General features: G+C 42.9%; 1 protein-coding gene across 8 annotated transcripts in view; it reads right to left on the bottom strand.

Annotated features, from left to right (window-relative positions):
- The window catches only part of trio (trio Rho guanine nucleotide exchange factor), a 323028-nt gene that overhangs the window by 214024 nt on the left and 88496 nt on the right, over positions 1–20508 (bottom strand). For all 8 annotated transcript variants that reach the window (XM_087346228.1, XM_087346225.1, XM_087346223.1 and 5 more), the window contains one exon: positions 3322–3514. In XM_087346228.1, the coding sequence (XP_087202354.1) occupies positions 3322–3514 (193 nt within the window). The remainder of the gene's footprint in view (positions 1–3321; positions 3515–20508) is intronic.

The following is a 20508-nucleotide window of genomic DNA, read 5'->3' on the forward strand; positions in this document are numbered from 1 at the left end:
TGTTTACCAACGTTTCAGAGGTCATACTGCCTCCATCATCAGGGCGATGAGTATGAAGATTTCTGTCTTCTGGGTTGTTGCGCTGTGTAGTCTGGTCGATGTTAACCAACGTTTCAGAGGTCATACTGCCTCCATCATCAGGGCGGTGAGTATAAAGATTTCTGTCTTCTGGGTTGTTGCGCTGTGTAGTCTGGTCGATGTTAACCAACGTTTCAGAGGTCATACTGCCTCCGTCATCAGAGTATGAAGATTTCTGTCTTCTGGGTTGTTGCGCTGTGTAGTCTGGTCGATGTTAACCAACGTTTCAGAGGTCATACTACCTCCGTCATCAGGGCGATGAGTATGAAGATTTCTGTCTTCTGGGTTGTTACGCCGTGTAGTCTGGTAGATGTTAACCAACGTTTCAGAGGTCATACTGCCTCCGTCATCAGAGTATGAAGATTTCTGTCTTCTGGGTTGTTGCGCTGTGTAGTCTGGTCGATGTTTACCAACGTTTCAGAGGTCATACTGCCTCAGTCATCAGAGTATGAAGATTTCTGTCTTCTGGGTTGTTGCGCTGTGTAGTCTGGTCGATGTTTACCAACGTTTCAGAGGTCATACTGCCTCCGACATCAGGGCGATGGCATCGACCAGACTCCACAGCGCAACAACCCAGAAGACGGAAATCTTCAGAACAAAGCATTATACATGCTCATATCGCTTTTAATACTTTTGTTATTGCTTAATTTATTTAACTACGTTTTCTCAACTGTGTAACATCAGATGTGCGATGAAATAAGAAGGAGGCGACGGTGCATTTTGAGGTCTTATTTCGAAATTTACTTGGCAGAAATGTGGAGATGTAAGAAAAAAGTAAATGAAAACCTCACAGATATCAAAATACCATCACTTAACCTAATCACAGAATTTTACTTTTCTGTGTGTGTTGTTAAATTTTTTTTTATATCATTTCTACACGAAGCTCTAGAAAAGACATTCCTATTAGTGAACTGAAAGACCTGTTACTAAAACACATTTTAGCTCCACTTCCATTATTCCTGCTCACACACTACAGCTTCTCCGACAAGACAATGTGCCCATAATGCAGAAGATATTGTCTGGAAACTGGGTCAACGGAATCTTACTACTGATGGCTTCAACCATAAAGAGAGACATCAAAGTGGAACTCCAGTTCAGAAAAAAATGAGATCAGATAAAATCAGATCTACGTCATGAACAAAATTGGTGATTACTTGTTCCTCGCAGAACCAACGAGTATATCATGAAGCTTGGCACGATCCCATATTTTCACCATCATCATCACAAGAAGAAGCAACACAGTCAGCTATCATATAAAGTTGTCTCTTGTGTTTAACCAATTTATTTCTTAAAGTCATTTTCCTCTGTGAATACACAAATATCTTGTGGTCATATCTTGTTTCGCTGCGCGGTAATTAATTCTGAACAAGTCAGCGAGGAGCCAGTGTGTCTAATTTGCATCTGTAATGATCCCAGACCCAATTTTTGAGTCAACCTATAGTTCCAAATGGGTCCTCTTGGTCTCTCCGGATTGCCAGGCTAACGCCATGTAAATGAACTTCAACAATTCTCATTCTGAAAATGTTTCTATTCTGGCATACTGCGCCATCTTGTCTGATTGATATTTAACCATTGTAATGCGTGCTAATTCCCCAGCCAATCACAGCCTCGTTGATTTAATCTTCTTGCAGCAATGACGACATCAAAGGTGACGAGTGTCGTTTACGTTAGTCGGCTCTGTACCTGTGTGTGTGCTGGCTTGTCAGTTGGCTGTGTGAGCTCGGGGTCTTCGGCGTTCAGACACCACCACGTGTTCAGTCTAAAAGTAGAGCCACTGAGTAAGGGAGATGAGGGGGCGATAGGACGCGAACGACCCGCGGCTAGGCAGAGTTGCATACAAAGAAACTTCGGGAATGGGTAAAAGGATAGATGAAAACCATCACATAATTAACAGACCCGCATAAAGTGTTATAAATACCTTTTTCAGCTTCTAGACTTAGAGAGCACAAGACGGAAAACGATATGTACTATGTTTCTTCCAACAGGAGATGAACTAGAAAAACATCCTTTTCGCAAAACGAAGGTGGTGGGGAGGGGGGTTGGAGATTCCTTCACGAAACTCCGCCAAAGATCGAACGAGTTTACCAGTGCGTCATTACAGACATCGCTTGAGGCAGACACAGTCCCTGTCGGACGTCAATCGTGCAGAACGGGAAATGTGATAACATTTACTCAGCTCGTCAGCTTCTGACAGCTTCAAGGGCGTTCGAAACAAGGAAATCCGTCGAGTAGGAAGTAAAATCAAAACATGGGGGGGGGGGGGGGGGGGGTTAATGTCCTCAGAAGAGTAGAGATTTCATTCGTTTTATTTTCTAAACACCGGAAAACAGATCCTGCTTGGTTCTACGTCCTATCAATCAGTCACATGTGTTTACGTCACTTCGTGGCGGGCAGTTGGTTCATCCGCGACACAGCTCTGAATGGAGCGCGCTCTTCACGGGAAACAGACGTCCTTGCTAGTGGCAACGGCAGCTTGTACAAGATACTGACACATTCAAATACGTGGATGTTCCATGGCACATTGACAGCGAACATAAGACTTCAGCACATGAAAAGAACCCACGTTAGAATCGTTCTAATTTCTGACAGCATCACGTCTGCAAAGATTTACCGCCAGAGATGCTCCGTAAGCTCGAATACTCTGTGGTATTCCAAGAAACAGCAACCGCACAGTGAGTTTCTTCCACTCTTCATCAAATTAGGTTTCGTAACAAGATTAAAAGGCGGAGAGCCTACACAGCCCACACAAGCGTTCTTTATGTTCAAGTCCACGTTATCAAAATTCCTCTTCGCCCATGGGCAGCAAAAATCCGGCTCGCAGAAAAAAAAAGTTACCCGATACCAGGAGACAAAAACAACTTTCTCACACGTAAGTACTGAAATCGTAAAAAAATAATGACTACCACAGTTTCGAAGGAACATATCTCCTCCTTCTTCAGGGCGAAGTGTGATTTAATTACTGATAACATGTGTTTATATTGGGTGTTAGATGCGTGTGTGTGTGTGTGTTCGGTTTATCTGTAGTCAGTAAGAAAAAGCCGATGGTTATTTAACACATTTTAAACTAAACTAACGAACTCCACTGAATTTTACCCCTGAGAAGCTGACAGTCCCTCACACATTAAGGAAACCCTCGCCTTTTATGACACCCAAAGGTTCTCAATACTTGGTCAATATCTACCAGAGTACGAGGTGCAACGTCCATCTTCAAACGCCTCCTTATCTATCGCTCGCGGGACTCACCTCGAACTTGTACTTGTGACTGCCCAGGGAAGTTCGCTGTTTTTGCCAGAAGTTGTCTGGCTTGATGATATAGGCGATGTGGACGGAGCCAGGAAAATGCTCCTGCAGTACCTTCAGGATAGGCTTCACGGTGCTCCAGGTGGAGCCTCTCATGTCGACGACCACCGTGAAGCCGTGCTCTCGGACTTCGTCACTGTAATAAGCACAGGCAAACCAGTCGCAATCAGTGAATTTCTACAAGTTAACGGGCAAGTTACAAAAGACACTAAAGGCCGAGTGTTGTGGTTGGCAATTGTCGAAGCAGAGGGGGACTTATTTTGCGATACATTTACTTAATTTATCATTTTTTTGGTGGTCTAGCGGTTAGAACGCTGGCCTTGTAATCCTGGGGTCTCGGGTTCGATTCCCGGCGGTGCCCGAATTTATAACTAGTGTTGGGCAAGGCCGTGGTCTAGGCAACACGGAGTTTTCCTCCGGGGGCTTCCCCGGTTTCTCCGTGGCATCACAACAATTACTCCATTCACACACAGAAGAAGGCAATGGCAAACCACTTCTGGATCATCTGCCAAGAACGTATATGAACAGGTCCCAGTCCGAGAAAAGGATGGAAGGATCCTGTTCATATGGACCTGTCGTCAGACAGAACACTAAATAAATATAAAAAACAACACGAAGCACAATATAAAGCCCCGTCATCTCAACGAGGTTCACGCCGTTTCACAAACGAGGCTCTGAAAACCGAGTAGTGACATTATAACAATTATATCTGGTGTAGAAGACATGTAATTATTTACTCCAAGACGACCCATTAACGGCGGTATAAACATAACATCTGGTGTAGGGGAAAATTTCACAACGTGTCACAGGTGCTTACTGCTGCCATCATCAGGGCGATGACTGGTTCTGAAACGTCGGTGAACTTCTCTACCAGACTACAAGGCGCAACATCCCAGAAGACGGCCATCTTCGGATCCGCCGCCCTTAAGAACATGGCAAATCTTTTTTCTCAAAATAAAGAAATTGACGTAAATTAAACGTCGGGCGTTTGAAAACAAGCTTAAAATGTAAACACGGAAAGCATAAGTTACAATACATCAGCACAGCTTGCAGTATTAAACAAATCGAACACAGTGACTCATCGTAGATGTATGAATCTGTAACCAACATCAAGAAGCAGAATTTCTTCCTCAAGAACAGACAGTCGCTCAGCTAACAAGGGAAGACGTTGACATTTCACTTCTGGTCTGTCCTGGTGGCTCTGATGGTTCGTGTACAGGACGCCGCTCGTTTCAAAGCCCAGATTATATTCTCAACGTCCTAGGAAGAATGGTATGCATACAAGGCGAGGCACTGGGTGCCCGTATATGTCCATAATCAAATGCTGGTGTAAGAATAATCCCAGCTGAGATAACGTACATCGCGTTCTCTCATAAACAGCTAGACTTTCACTAACAAGGAAATTATACGGTTCTTGAAATAAGACAGAGGCGTGCTATGAACGCGATACTACAATGAGGTACTGTGTTATTAAGTTTTGGATCGTTAAATTTTAATTTCTAGGGACTGGGGGTGCCTTCACTTACAGTGGGATTCGCTTTAGACTGCTCTCAACACCGCCACCTAATATATAAAACCTTAAACCTCGGCAAACAGATTATTCTGAACGAGCTATAAACAGCAAAGCAAGAAATAGTTTACCGTGTTATACAGAGTGTCGCAAAGACGCGATTTGGGGTTCCGTTTTAATACCAGTCATACTAACAACAGGCGTGTTTATGACGTCACCATACACACTTTACACTTAAAGTCACAGTGAGTCGTCATTTATACTTAATACTCATTGAATACTTTACGTGATTAACATATTGTTATTTTCAAATTATCTAACAAAATTTCCGTGCTAGTTAACGTCTGAATGGTACTGGCAAATGTAAAGGAAAAAGACCACTTACGAACCCTGAGAGTAATTGGGAATAATATTAAAGTGGAAGTTAAACAGAAGTGAGAGTGTGAATTGAATTCAAATCGCTTAATATAGGGACCAATGGCAGACTCTTGTTAATATGGTAATGAAGGTTAGTTTCTTGAAGATAATTATTAAAAAAAACAGCAAAGGTATAAATTTGAAATCAAAATGGTTAATATTGTCGTAAATGGGTCACGTATTTTGAATACCGGATTGTAATTCTGGGGTCTCGGGTTCGATTCCCGGTGGTGCTCAGAGATTTATAACTTGTGTTGGGCAAGGCCGTGGTCTAGGCAACACGGAGTTTTCCTCCGTGGCATCCCAACAATTACTCCATTCACACACAGAAGAAGGCAATGGCAAACCACTTCTGGATCATCTGCCAAGAACGTATATGAACAGGTCCCAGTCCGAGAAAAGGATGGAAGGATCCTGTTCATATGGACCTGTCCTCAGACAGAACACTACAAATAAAAATAACATGTTCAAACGGGTGCCTGTGGTTCTCCGTCCGGGGAGACACCCTGAACGAACGCCCTGGGTGCACTGTTGTGCGTGCTGAAAGTCATTTACTTAAGCAGCATCGATTATCGAGGGTCGACGATGAAGTAACTTTTAATCAACAACTAAATTACTGATTAAAATCCAATAAATCAGACACACTGATTGTTTAGTGAGGTACGTCTATATACGAACAGGAGAGCGTGCGAGCAATTTTGATTGGATAACATGCGTATCAAATATGAATATCTATATTCGAACCAAAAACACGTGGATGAGTAGGTATTAAACGAGCGTTAAAAAGGATAAAATGAAACTACAAGTTACAGCATTTACATTTCACTGTTCCATCAGTACATTTCAAAACTGAGTCAGGAAAAAAAAATTACTTAAATAACGTTTGTAACTGAAATATAAGGAAAGCGATGACCTTAGAGAGAAATTTCTGCTGATGTGTTCGTGGGTGTACGAGGTGAGATCGAAAGGTTTCCAGACTGCGCATATAAAAACCCGTACACTTATCTCAGGTATTAAATTCATCCATCACCCTCGAAGTAGTTCCCCTGGGAGTGAACACAACGATCCCAGCGCCGCTGCCAAGCCTGGAAGCATCCCTGGAAATCTTTCTTTGTCAGCCTGTCAAGCACCATCTGCGATTCTGCCTGAATCTCTTCTATCGTCTCAAATGTCCTTCCCTTTAGCTGAATTTTCATCTTTGGGAAGAGGAAGAAGTCACACGGAGCTTAGAAAGGAAGTTGGGGTCGGTTCTTGCAAGATCTTTGAGCTCCTGACAAACGAGAAGTCGATTCTGCTTCTGGTCCTCAGACAGGATGCGTCGCATGTGGAGTTCTTCCTTTAGAATCAGCTGACAGGTCCCATAGCCTATCCCAACAATGTCGCACAAGTCGCTGATGGTACGACGTCGATCTTCGTGAATGGCCTGCCGAATGTTCGTAACATTTTCGGGCGTTGTGCTCGAAGATGGTCGTCCAGAACGCTCGTCATCATCATCATCGACAGAGGTTCGGCCATTTTTAAAACGTGAATGCCACACAAAAGTTTGTGCACGACCCATTGCGGACTCCCCAAATGCTTGCTTTAGCATTTCATAGGTTTCCGTAGCCGTTTTGGCGAGTCTTTGGCAAAATTTGATGCACACGCCATTCCGAAATCGCAGGAGGGTCGGTGTAATGCACTACCAAAACGCCCGTAACTGAGAAACAAATGCTAATTCGATGATGCCGGCTGGCACACTGATTCACTATGAATGTAGGCCGCACCCCCTAGCGGCAGAAGCTCGTACTACATCCGGTTCGCCCTCTATTGACACAGTCTTGAAACTTTCCGATCGCACCTCGTATGTGTGAAGGAGACAAAATTTTTATAACGCCTTATAATAAGCGATTAGTTTCGCTACAACATATTTTACATGCAATTAATAAATTCACAACGCAGCTATTAAAGGTGCGTATTTCAAATTCAAACTCACAATTCTCGCTGTTATTTTTAATCATACACAGACTTTATTCAGCTCCTTGTAGTTCAGTTCACCTGCTAAAAATATTTTTAATTAAAATCCCTTAAAAACTACTACGCCCAGAGCGAAATCTCCACCACAGAAATGTGGGCTTCACGGTTGACTAGTCATAAACGAACCACAAAAGCCAGAACGAAGCTCTGTAAAAATGAAATTCTACGTTCCGCGTGTGATATACAATCCAGGCTGACTTCAGCCTGTCAGCTGATTTCAAGAAAAAGTTACGAGACTGTGATTGCAGTTTAATGGCAACTTAGAGCGAGAACTACTTTTAAAACGCCTCTAAACAGATTCCGAAAAATATTTAAAATATGAGTTTCACTCTTCATTTTCCCATGAAATTAACTCTTTGATGCCAATTGGTAAGTGTACGTACCACCTACTTCAATCTGAATTACACAGTGCATTCATGGGTTTTATATGATCCTCATAACAAACACCGATTATTTACTTTAAGAACATTAACCAATACTGATCTTAGTAATGGAAAAGTTTTCTTTGCGGTACGGACTGAACTTTTATATATCAAATCTAAAACTTCTTGACGACGGTGAAGAGTCAATTGAATAAAAATTATCTCCGGAGATAGGTATTAGCTCTATCTAGTGGGCCCAACTGTGTAGGAACCTGAAGACGGAGTAAGAGTCCCATCTCCGAAACGTCGTTTTACGTTTTATATTTACTAGACGATGGATAATATCCAAGAAAAAATTTATTCAATTGAATTTTTATATGTTATTTGGGTGAGCTCCGACTTCGAAGGTTTGAAAGGACATCCAGCAAATGGATAAAGCCTGTTTGAAGGGATAAAATGTAATATAAAGTTCCGTAAATTCGTTCAGCAGTGCGTCGAATAGCGCCATATTGACCGGGGGTAATAAACACGTAAACTTCTACCAGACCACACGACGTAACATCGCAGATGACAGCCATCTTTAAAGACTACTAGTTTAAGGACAGGGAACTTTATTCACAAGAGACTCGGCAGAACTTGAATGTCTCGCTATTAATGTAAAGTGGCAGAACTATAACACTCAAGATAACGGAGCGCTCCCCAAACCAGACGAGCTTCTGACTTTTGCGAGAGTTTCAATGTATTCGGCCCCATTCAAAACGTCGTCTCATTGTCGTAACTACAGAATCCTCAGACAAGCGAAAACACAGAAATGTTGAAATGCCCGAGGAATCTGCTAACATTCTGTTCAGAATCATTTTTCTATCCGCCCCCTACCTAAAAAATCTTAAAGATAAGATACCAAGAACTGTAAGTAATATCATTGCCCGCTACTTCGTATAGACACAAAAATTTGTCACCATAAAACATTAACATACCTCACGATACTTTATAAGTACGTGAAGATACAAATATTTATATCAAAGAGACAGAACGGAATAATGATAAGCAGGGTCCAGCCCTGCGCCGATCTGAAAGCGGTGGCAAAGAGATAAATCTCTGTCCCTACCGAGAATCGAACCTCGCAATCAATTCAATAGCTCATAAATATACCGACTCAGCTAAAAATAGAATGACAGTTGCCTGGAATCGATCTGTAAAGTTATTGGGTAAGAGTCGATACGATCCTCGTACGCTCGCCGTACACTCGTCGCCTGTTGAGATGCTGCTGGTAGTAGAGATGTTTGTTTTCTGTATTAATCTGTGTTATTCCGTGAATTCATCCTCCATTCAGTCACAGCTCGATCAATATTTATAGGGAAAAAAAACACATTAAACCAATAGAATAAAAATTCCCTTAGATATTATCCATCGTCTAGTAAATATAAAACGTAAAAAACGACGTTTCGGAGATGGGACTCTATCTCCGTCTTCAGGTTCCCACACTAGATAGAGCTAATCCCTATCTCCGGGATTAGCTCTATCTAGTGTGGGAACCTGAAGACGGAGATAGAGTCCCATCTCCGAAACGTCGTTTTTTACGTTTTACATTTACTAGACGATGGATAATATCCAAAGAAATTTTTATTCAATTGACTCTTCACCATCGTCAAGAAGTTTTAGATTTGATTAAACCAATAGATAAAAATTGCTTTGGATGTTTTTCAGGCGAAGTATTAAAATTCGAAACTATTCCGAACAAACTACTATCACAAAGGCATTGCCCCATGAAAAATAGTAGCCCTGTCCATCACAAAGGTACGCTTTAGAAGGAAGCCAAGTGGTTCTTTAAATATTACGGAAGTAACTTCGGTGATCCGTGCAGATTTATTCATCGACCAAATCTGCCGGTCATTTACCTCAGAAATATGAATGTTCATGGTCATTTAGTTGTAAAATGTTGGCGAGCGTTACCCTGAGCACTGACCGCTGCAGAAAGATAATTGTCTCTACTGTGGCAGGTTAAGAAACCATCTAACCGTATAAAAGTCAATTTTGTCATTCACCGGGGGCAGATATGGCCACACAGTTTCACGTCACGTTTTCAATTAATACTTAACAAAACCGACTTCACCAAAAGCGCTGCTGATATGACGACTACCTTACCAACGGTGCAAACTTCGCTGAGAAATTCTTCGCATTCTCAAGGTCTCGAGTTCAAATCTCGCCCGGGGACACGCTTTCGGAATAAAATCTCTCGTGGTTTTACTCAGCCCCTCCACAGAAATGCCGGTGTACTGGTGTAACACTCGAACCGAAAGCCTACCCAAACTCACTACTACGTATAAGTCAAGTTGGAATGTAGGTTTATATTTAAACGTCTCAGAGACTTTCACCAAGAGCGGAAAATGTGAACGCATTTCCTGAACTGCCGAATTTCCTCCCTACGTGTCCGCGTGCTTAATGATTTTTCGCCATTCCGCTCACGGACCGCATTTACTCTGCGAGACTGGAAACGGCGCACAGCAGAAACTTGCACTGCAGACGGAATTACCGCTAGTTTTCCGAATTTCATCTTCATCTCTTCACCTGCAGCACGGCTCGGCCGGCAGATGGGTCCAGAATAAATTCCACACAAAACGCATTACCTTCCTCCTCGACTGCCTGCTATAAAAGGGACGCGCCCAGAGCACGTAGATACCGCGTCTTATAGCCCACAACCAACAGTAATTATATTCTGAGTCTGTTCCTGGCTTCCTTCTCTCAAAGTCGCTGCATTATTATTGCACTTGCCACTGCTCCAAAATGACCTAAATAATGTCGAAACGTATCACTAAAGTGATTAGCTGTTAATGTACAATTTAAGCCACAATTACGAGCTGTGTTTCGAAACGTGTGCCTTGTTACAATTCTCCAGAACTCGGTTCTTGGCTTAGCTCAAGCTAGTACAGCCCATGCAGACATGCAAGACTAGTTGCCTAACCATCACGGCTCAGTTTTCGTGAACCATTTCAGCAGAAGTCTATATGTAATTATTTTAATCGAGAAATGAATTTTTAATAAACAGTACAAAGCCTCAGATTTGATTACGTATTACAAGTCCGTATCACGTGTTTCCTTCCGTCCTGTGTACCTGAATCTTGCTAGGAGACCATATTAGTAATGCATAATCCATCTATGGTGATCACAACATGTCGTTAACTCACACAGCCATCTATGTAATATTTACACAAAATGTGTCATGTCACATCATTTCATTTTTAACGGCTGAATTTAAGAAGTAATAATTTAGAATTTGTTTCTCGCAGTACACTGACATGGAGTGTATATTTAAATGCATTGTTTGTGAAGTTAACAGTTACAAATATTAGATAGAATTGTAATTCATTGTTTCAATAATATCATTTTACATAAAACAGTAGCAAAGAACGAATCATTTACCTACTGATTATATTTGTAATTAATATTCATAAGCCGATGAGATAATGCATACCAGATACATGAACAAAACAATTAAAATGAGTGAGAATATATTAGTAAAGATATTAAGTTCAAATAGTACAAAAAATATTTTATCATTTCGCCCACGTTTAACATGCATGTATATATATATATATATATTTTTTTTTTCTATTATTAAACGCGTACACCCAAAAATTACACACAAAGCAAAAATGAAAAATAAATTATCTTTATAAATCGAAGTGTGCAAACATCTATAAACGCCCAAAGATGACTCGAGACCAATCAACAAAATTCATAATGCAATAACGAACTGTACTGATGGCTGTGAAACGAGGATGTAACCCACGGTAACGTCTACATTTTAGGGTGCAAAAATTACCAATTGCCTTGTTCGGAGAGCAATTTAGGGCAACGATAACAAAATTCGACGTGAGCTTCAGGCAATGTAGTGGTTTACTGGTACTACACAAAATAAAAAACAATTTTTCCGACAAATTATAATGTACATTCCCAACACCACGTTTAATCGAAATGCTAAAAACCACGCAATGTCACAGGATTCTTCTCTCACCTCACTCTCACCCTAACATGCCCAGAATCTGCCTACACATCACCCTGATAATGGAGGCAGTAAGTTCCTCTAAAACTTCGATAAATATATACTACGGTACACAGTTAAAATCCCAGAATACAGCCATCTTCACGATGTCATTTGAATGCTTGGAAATTTTAACATTTAACAATCTGTATTAAAATAAGCAACTCATAAAAGTGTCTTCGTTTCATATGTCGGGTTAGAGACTGTGGTTGAGTCCAGCAAACACCACGATGTGGCGCGATGTATCACCAACGGGCCGTAACAAGTAGAATTCCCTAATGGTACGTCTCATCTAGAAGACACATCACAATGAAGGAAGACGCCTGAAGAGAATTAAGGATGCCACCTAGCCAGGACACTATTCAACCGCCAAACAACGCTGATGAAATCAGGGATCTGTGACGTCTTACCGTCTACACATCTCAGTCCAACGCTCGCGCTGGACATTTCAGAGGATTTCTCTTCTGAATATAATACAGTCCCTTACAAAGCAACCCTCCTGACTTGTCTTTTCTTTCCTGTTAGAAAAAGTGATCATCCACTCTCTCCTCCGCATTTCATAAAAAAAATTTAAATATCTAAATGTATCCACTTCTGCTTCTCAGGAGTCCGCTCAGCGACAAATATTAATAGATTATTAATCGATTGTGAACTTCTACAGCGGAAATACAAAAAGTGACACCAAAGAAGCGATAAATAGAGGATATTAATAATATCCGTTTGTAATTCAAACCCTTGCAACAGCAGAGGCTTCGACTAGTCTTCTCGTAGAACACTAACCTATAGCCACAAGAACACAATTGACATCTTCACTGCCCTCAGAAATCAAATTTCTTTGTTTATTCAACGACTGTTTAAACTGCATACTTCAAGCAACGTCGCACGGCAAGGTGATCTGTGATTATCGAACTGAAACGGATCTGGAAGGAAACCGCAATTACGTATTTTAGATACATCAGTGTTTTCCCAGAACTGGTAGCAAAACCCGCGGGGGTCCAACACCCTCAACACCAAAGCCAACAGCCAGCCATGATCCTGAGCCAACTCCATCCACTTGCCATCCTCACAGCCAACTCCTCCCCAAGATCCATCTTGATATTATCCTCCCATCTCCTTCTTGGTCTGCCCAGTGGTCATCTTCCCAGAACGATCAAACAGAACTACAAAAACCCGCCAAGCTGTCAGTTCCACGAGCTCGCCTTCAAACTCCGTCACATGAATGAACAACTGAAGTTCTGGACCCAAGATTCTGACTTCAATACTTTCATCTGTTATTTTAGTGTAACGTAACTACAAAGTACATAGCCCCAATGCCATTGCTTGGAACGAAACAGAAGTAATGCCTAAATTACATATATTGTATCTTAATAATCCTCGAAATGACCAATTAATACTGAGCGTAAAACCATAAAACAAAGAAGGTGTAACGAAAACTGTAGAGTACGAGGTGCGATCGGAAAGTTTCTAGACTGCGCGTATAAAAACCAGTACACTTATCTCAGGTATTAAATTCATCTATCACCCTCGAAGTAGGTCCCCTGGGAGTGAACACAACGATCCCAGCGCCGCTGCCAAGCCTGGAAGCATCCCTGGAAATCTTTCTTTGTCAGCCTGTCAAGCACCATCTGCGATTCTGCCTGAATCTCTTCTATCGTCTCAAATCTCCTTCCCTTTAGCTGAATTTTCATCTTTGGGAAGAGGAAGAAGTCACACGGCGAATAAGGAGGGTGCGGGATGACGGCCATGGTTTTTGAGGCCAAAAACTGCCGAACTTTGAAGGGGGTGTGCGCTGGCGCGTTGTCATGATGCGTCGCATGTGGAGTTCTTCCTTTAGAATCAGCTGACAGGTCCCATAGCCTATCCCAACAATGTCGCACAAGTCGTTGATGGTACGACGTCGATCTTCGTGAATGGCCTGCCGAATCTTCGTAACATTTTCGGGCGTTGTGCTCGAAGATGGTCGTCCAGAACGCTCGTCATCATCGACAGAGGTTCGGCCATTTTTAAAACGTGAATGCCACACAAAAGTTTGTGCACGACCCATTGCGGACTCCCCAAATGCTTGCTTTAGCATTTCATAGGTTTCCGTAGCCGTTTTGGCGAGTCTTTGGCAAAATTTGATGCACACGCCATTCCGAAATCGCAGGAGGGTCGGTGTAATGCACTACCAAAACGCCCGTAACTAAGAAACAAATGCTAATTCGATGATGCCGGCTGGCACACTGATTCACTATGAATGTAGGCCGCATCCCCTAAAGGCAGAAACTCGTACTACATCCGGTTCGCCCTCTATTGACACAGTCTTTAAACTTTCCGATCGCACCTCGTATATTAAGGAACCGCTGCCAACGATCGATTAAAAGAATCTTAACAACAAAAGACCTGAACACACCTTGTGCTTCAGTGAAAACCTAGGGTCGATAAAATTCACACCGCGTCACGGATTAGCGGTAACCTACATTCTTCGGTTATTATCGACGAAGCTTCCCTGTTAGAGGTGCAGGCAATCCGTCTGTGTGTGAAAGTACTAACTAATGCATGCCACGTTCGGCACCACGGAGAACCAGATCGGAAGGAAACTCTCTATCAGGCGTCGGTCAGGCTAGCTCCATCTCACGGCGCACTGTCAACAACAGAACTGTCGGCAATGTGTGTGGATTTTGTAGACACCGTGGGGGCGAAAATTGGTTATTATTATTTAGTGTTCTGTCTGACGACAGGTCCATATGAACAGGATCCTTCCATCCTTTTCTCGGACTGGGACCTGTTCATATACGTTCTTGGCAGATGATCCAGAAGTGGTTTGCCATTGCCTTCTTCTGTGTGTGAATGGAGTGCCACGGAGAAACCGGGGAAGCCCCCGGAGGAAAACTCCGTGTTGCCTAGATCACGGCCTTGCCCAACACAAGTTATAAATTCGGGCACCGCCGGGAATCGAACCCGAGACCCCAGGATTACAAGGCCAGCGTTCTAACCGCTAGACCAAATGTGCGCATTTCTTAACCTCAGCATTAGACGAGGATGAGTGGTCAGCTTTACGCTCTGGTCGCCTTTACTCCGGAAGCAAAGGCTCCTACACACACACTGTTGAGGATGGACGATCGGAAGAGTAATTCTGGATGTGTAATGAACAGAACTATGAGTACATTAGCTGGGAATCGAACCCCGCAACCCAGTCTGCACTGACAGTGGTGTCCGGATCACTACGAACTACAAACACCCGAAATTTATGAGATCTGAAGTTGTCATGGCAATAAAAATGTCAACGTTGATCCCCTTCTCTGTAACGGCGTGTGGGCTTGTAGGTAGACGCCAGCGTTTCGGAGGGACAAGCTGCCTTCATCTTAAGGGCTGATATCTACACGGTGTTACAACCCAGAAGACAAACATCGACATCCAAAATTTAAACCACAAGATACCCGGACGGGGCATATCTTTTCAAGAAGTGTGACGGTGAATGTTTGTGCTCTAGCCACAAGACGTGAAGAATATTCTTCGATTCTTCAACCTTTAACGGCGACGCCGATAATCGGGCAGAGAACTCGGTAAAGAGTAATCCCTTCAATAAAGACGTAAAACGGTGCAATCTGTTTAAGTGTAATGTACATTCTACGAGAGGCCATATTGGGCGGAACGTAGGGTCTGACCGCATGTAGAGGAGTGAGAAATGGTGAACTGGGGCTTCACCGACTGCAATGCGTTTAGTAAAATGGTTACCGTCTCCACACGAACTGCATCGATCCATTCCACCTATCAAAATTCTTCTCCTCATTCGTTCGCTTCCGTTCCGGAAAGAAAAAAATTACAGTTAACGTCAAACATGTGAGTTGGTTTAGCTTCCGGGCTGCAGTTGCAACGGATGTCTTTCCAAGGTCATTCGCTTCTCCCCTTATACGCATATCTGTTTCCCCTCTTCAACAAATATGGCATCCAGTGTTAGGGAAACACTCTTGGTCTTACGGGGCACTCCTTGCAGTGGGGCAGCCCACATGCAGTGAAACATGTGAACAGACAACAGGCACTGAACTTGTGTTTTCGCTGTCGTCAGGTGTCATCATGATTTTATTCCTGATCGTTAAAGGTGAAGGAAAAGTAGAGGACTCACATGAACACGATAAGAAATCTTCGAGGTTCCAGAGAATGTGTGGAATTTCTTGGCCAACTGACCCACTAGCAGCTTCTCAATAAAAATTCTGTTCCATGAAATCTGTTATTCACAGAGGGAAAATCCCCTACAACTTTTAATATATACACACCTATTTCATAACATCGCTGATTATTGAATCAGAAATAATTAAATATATCAAAGAGAATCACTAACATTTTAACACAATACCTGAACACTAGATCATGCCGAAAGGTATAAAAAGATACCAACTTCCCTCTGATAATGTGGAACAAACCAGGAGTTAATTCGTGGTAATGATAATTCTGATATATGAGTATCCAATTGAGCATCGTAATTGTGAAGCTACTTATTTATGGACAGGAAAATTCACAGGGACACACCGTTGACCACAAAAGGACTCAATTTAGTGTTAGCCCACAAGCAACATAAATCAGCGGGACTGCAGAACTGCACCCGAGGTCAGACCTACCGATGCGCCGCGTAATAAATCTGGGACAAATTCAGATTTATAGAGCAGACTCTTTGATTTCTTACCTGGAAGCAATGTAAAAGCATTCGGTTCGATGTTCGTCGGGTGGAAAACGTGACAGTAACAGACTACTTAAGAGATGTAAGACTTGAGGTTCTCACAGCGGTGAGTATGAAGATTTCTGTCTTCTGGGTTATTGCGCTGTGTAGTCTGGTCGATGTTAACCAACGTTTCAGAGGTCATACTGCCTCCGTCATCAGGGCGATGAATATGCCAATAGGGTGTGAGGAGTTGGATTTATAGGCAGGGAAGTGAAAGGTGTAGCCTGCCCCGAGCCAATGGGAGCAGGTATGGGAGTGGACCAATGGTAGCACGTGGGCGAGAGTGGGAGAGAAAGTAGAGAAAGAAAGGTGAGTTTAGTTGTATGGATAAGGGCCCTGAAAGGGGCCGAGTTAGTGGTCTGGTTGGTTCTGGCGGCGCACTTAAGAGATGTAGGCGTAAATATGAGTATAATATTAAAATGGATATTAAAGAACCAGAGATGAGAGGGTGTTGGGCTGGATTTAAACAGATTATAAAAGGATCCGGTTTATTACAAACACGGTAATCTACCCTCGGATTTAACAGAGGTCAGGAATGTCTTAACCAGCTGAGAGTCTATCTATCGCCTTGTAAAGATCGACTTTCGTATTTGATTAGTCTCATTTTAAAATCCTAGCGCGTGCAACGGGATTTTATGCTCTACAAGAAAACAGACAGGAGCCGTGAATACTCAAAATACTCGGCAGAGATCTGAAGCGAGGCCTGTGAATATCTACTAACACAATATGGAACACGTTGTGTTTCCCCAGTAACAGCTGAAGTACGAAAATATTTCACTACAAAGAAAATTAGTCTAGCGGTACAAATTCAATCCCCAGCTAACGTACATTACAGCCACAACAAAGGAGAAAAGTCCCGGAGTGCTGGAGCAGCTAAGTTACGAGGTGCGATCGGAAAGTTTCAAGACTGTGTCAATACAGGGCGAACCGGATGTAGTACGAGCTTCTGCCGCTAGGGGGTGCGGCCTACATTCATAGTGAATCAGTGTGCCAGCCGGCATCATCGAATTAGCATTTGTTTCTTAGTTACGGGCGTTTTGGTAGTGCATTACACCGACCCTCCTGCGATTTCGGAATGGCGTGTGCATCAAATTTTGCCAAAGACTCGCCAAAACGGCTACGGAAACCTATGAAATGCTAAAGCAAGCATTTGGGGAGTCCGCAATGGGTCGTGCACAAACTTTTGTGTGGCATTCACGTTTTAAAAATGGCCGAACCTCTGTCGATGATGACGAGCGTTCTGGACGACCATCTTCGAGCACAACGCCCGAAAATGTTACGAAGATTCGGCAGGCCATTCACGAAGATCGACGTCGTACCATCAACGACTTGTGCGACATTGTTGGGATAGGCTATGGGACCTGTCAGCTGATTCTAAAGGAAGAACTCCACATGCGACGCATCCTGTCTGAGGACCAGAAGCAGAATCGACTTCTCGTTTGTCAGGAGCTCAAAGATCTTGCAAGAACCGACCCCAACTTCCTTTCTAAGCTCCGTGTGACTTCTTCCTCTTCCCAAAGATGAAAATTCAGCTAAAGGGAAGGAGATTTGAGACGATAGAAGAGATTCAGGCAGAATCGCAGATGGTGCTTGACAGGCTGACAAAGAAAGATTTCCAGGGATGCTTCCAGGCTTGGCAGCGGCGCTGGGATCGTTGTGTTCACTCCCAGGGGAACTACTTCGAGGGTGATGGATGAATTTAATACCTGAGATAAGTGTACGGGTTTCTATACGCGCAGTCTGGAAACTTTCCGATCGCACCTCGTAACGCAACGGAGCACCACCCATGTGCGAAACACGGAAATGCACAACACGAAATTACATCTAACATTAACTTGAACCAGCCGCCGTGTTCACAATGAGCAGGCAACAAATACACAGATTCAAATACGCACCGAACATGCTCGTAGTACATGAAATGCGTAGTTCCTACAGCTTTGGTGCCTGGTACGACTGCAGTATACAGGATGGTTAAATATTCCTGCGAAGAAGAAAAAATGTTGGAAGTGGGAAGTGATTCAGAGGTCCCTGAGCGCACACACGCCCTGGGCGAGGCACGAAACTCGCGTGACTACTCTACAGGAAGTCAAAACACGGGTCATCCAGCCAGCAGCCTAGGGACTTCGCTCACTGAGGGATCCCTGATCCCAAAGGAAGGAAAAGTGTGACAACCGGAGTACTAAAACGCACTGACAATAAATGTTAAACAGCGAACTGGGGTTTACTATTATACGCTGTGCCCAACGAAGGAAAATAGTAACCTTAAGACAGAAGCGTGGCTTATAGAAACCTCCGTCAATAATTACGACCGGGAACTTCACAACTTTCAAAGCTTTGAGATGATTTTGGAAATGAGTTCGGAGCTTTAGACTAACTCGAGGGCTCAGTTCCACCTCGAGGAGTGGCCTCCCGTCGATCCCACCCTTCGATTGTTTACGACGCCAACCCTTCCGCTCAATGCAGAATCTTAACCGGGTCTCGGAATTCATTTCTGAGCATGTTCACGGATACGAAGAGGAAAAAGGCATCTTTTCTCTGCGCCTCGATCAGACCGTTTCCGCTCATGTGTCGCTCAAGCTCATTACCCTGACCCCTTGTCGCATTCTACTACCCTCGCCAGATTCCAGTCAGCTGTTTTCTTCCTAACGTCTCTCTTTCAAGCAGACCCGCAACCCTGAGCTACTGTGTAACACAGCATCCGGACCCAGGCGCCGATGAATCTGTCATCACGATCACAGGAGACTCCTCTGAGTCAGCTGAAATCTAAATTTGCTTTCGCGAATCTTCTAGTACTAAATAATGTTAACAAAATATTCGCTGCAAGCAGCCTGTGATCAGCTTAACACTGGACCAATCACAGAACCTAAATATACTGTAAGGATTTTGAAGGTGATCGTGGCCTAGTTCAAGGTTTAATAACGGCATTCCCACAAAAATAATGAGAAAAAAAATTAAGACAAGTTAGTCAGTACCACACCTCACATTCGAACTGGTCTGAAAGATACCCCCCACAACCACAACTATGACGTTTCTAAGGTTCGCGTTTCATGCAATGACATAATTCTACATCATGAACTGAAAAATTATGCACCGAGGTGGCACTCAAATGTTCTTAATAATAAGATAATTTATTAATTTTTAATTTATCGTAATATTATACGGAAAATGTGACAATCTAAAAAAAAAAAAAATTCAAATCAACGTTTTGACTGAAATAAAAAGCTTAAAATCCCTATTACACTCAACCTATACACAATTTTAAATTAAACTTATAACTGAGTATAAGAACTCTTGTCAACATTCGGTTTAATGCGGGTCTTAACTACTTGAAAACACAAACCAAAGTTTCTGATATCCAGGATGAATAAATTAATTTCTGTACAGGGTTTGAGGTTTTCCCAGCGGTGAGTCCGAAGATGGCTGTCTTCTGGGTTGTATCGCCGTGTAATATGGCAGAAGTTTATCAGCGTTTCAGAGATACTTGATGCTTCCATCATCAGGGCGATGAGCTATTTTTCGCGAAGGTTGTAGGCCCGCTGTCACTTCGAAGCAGACCAGTCCCATTCTGAAAGGGGGGGGGGGAGATTTTTCTCCCATGTTTTACAAGTACTTTAGATTTTCGAATTTATTCGACGTTATAAAGCAAACGAACCCTTAACAACTTGTAATTAGAGGCTACTGCAACATAAATAACCCAATTTTGCAGCAGCATGGCTTCAGAAGGCTGTCTCTTTATAACATTACGCCAACGGGTGCACCACAGAGGTTCCCATGGGAACACAGGGCATGTAAAAACCGAACAGGACGCTGATGGTCCAATAAAGTAGGAGTCACCAAATGTTTCAACGTTGGGCCCCACATAAAAATTCTACTCGCCATTTTCTCCACAAGTGCATTCGGCAAACGACAGAGCACAAATGAATTGCACATCGGAGACGCGTTCGTGTTAACCGTGTCAGCCCGGCTAACACTGAAAAAAAGCAGTCTTTCTTACTCTCGTGGTTACTCCATATACCTATTTTTAAAAAAATAATCTTCTAAACATTTCTCATTTTAGCCCTGAATAAGGAGGCAGTATGTTCCTCTG

This window comes from Zootermopsis nevadensis, unplaced genomic scaffold, assembly GCF_977971745.1.
Source record: "Zootermopsis nevadensis isolate Lab colony 2312 unplaced genomic scaffold, Znev_1.0 Znev_ptg000010l, whole genome shotgun sequence".
NCBI lineage: Eukaryota > Metazoa > Arthropoda > Insecta > Blattodea > Termopsidae > Zootermopsis > Zootermopsis nevadensis.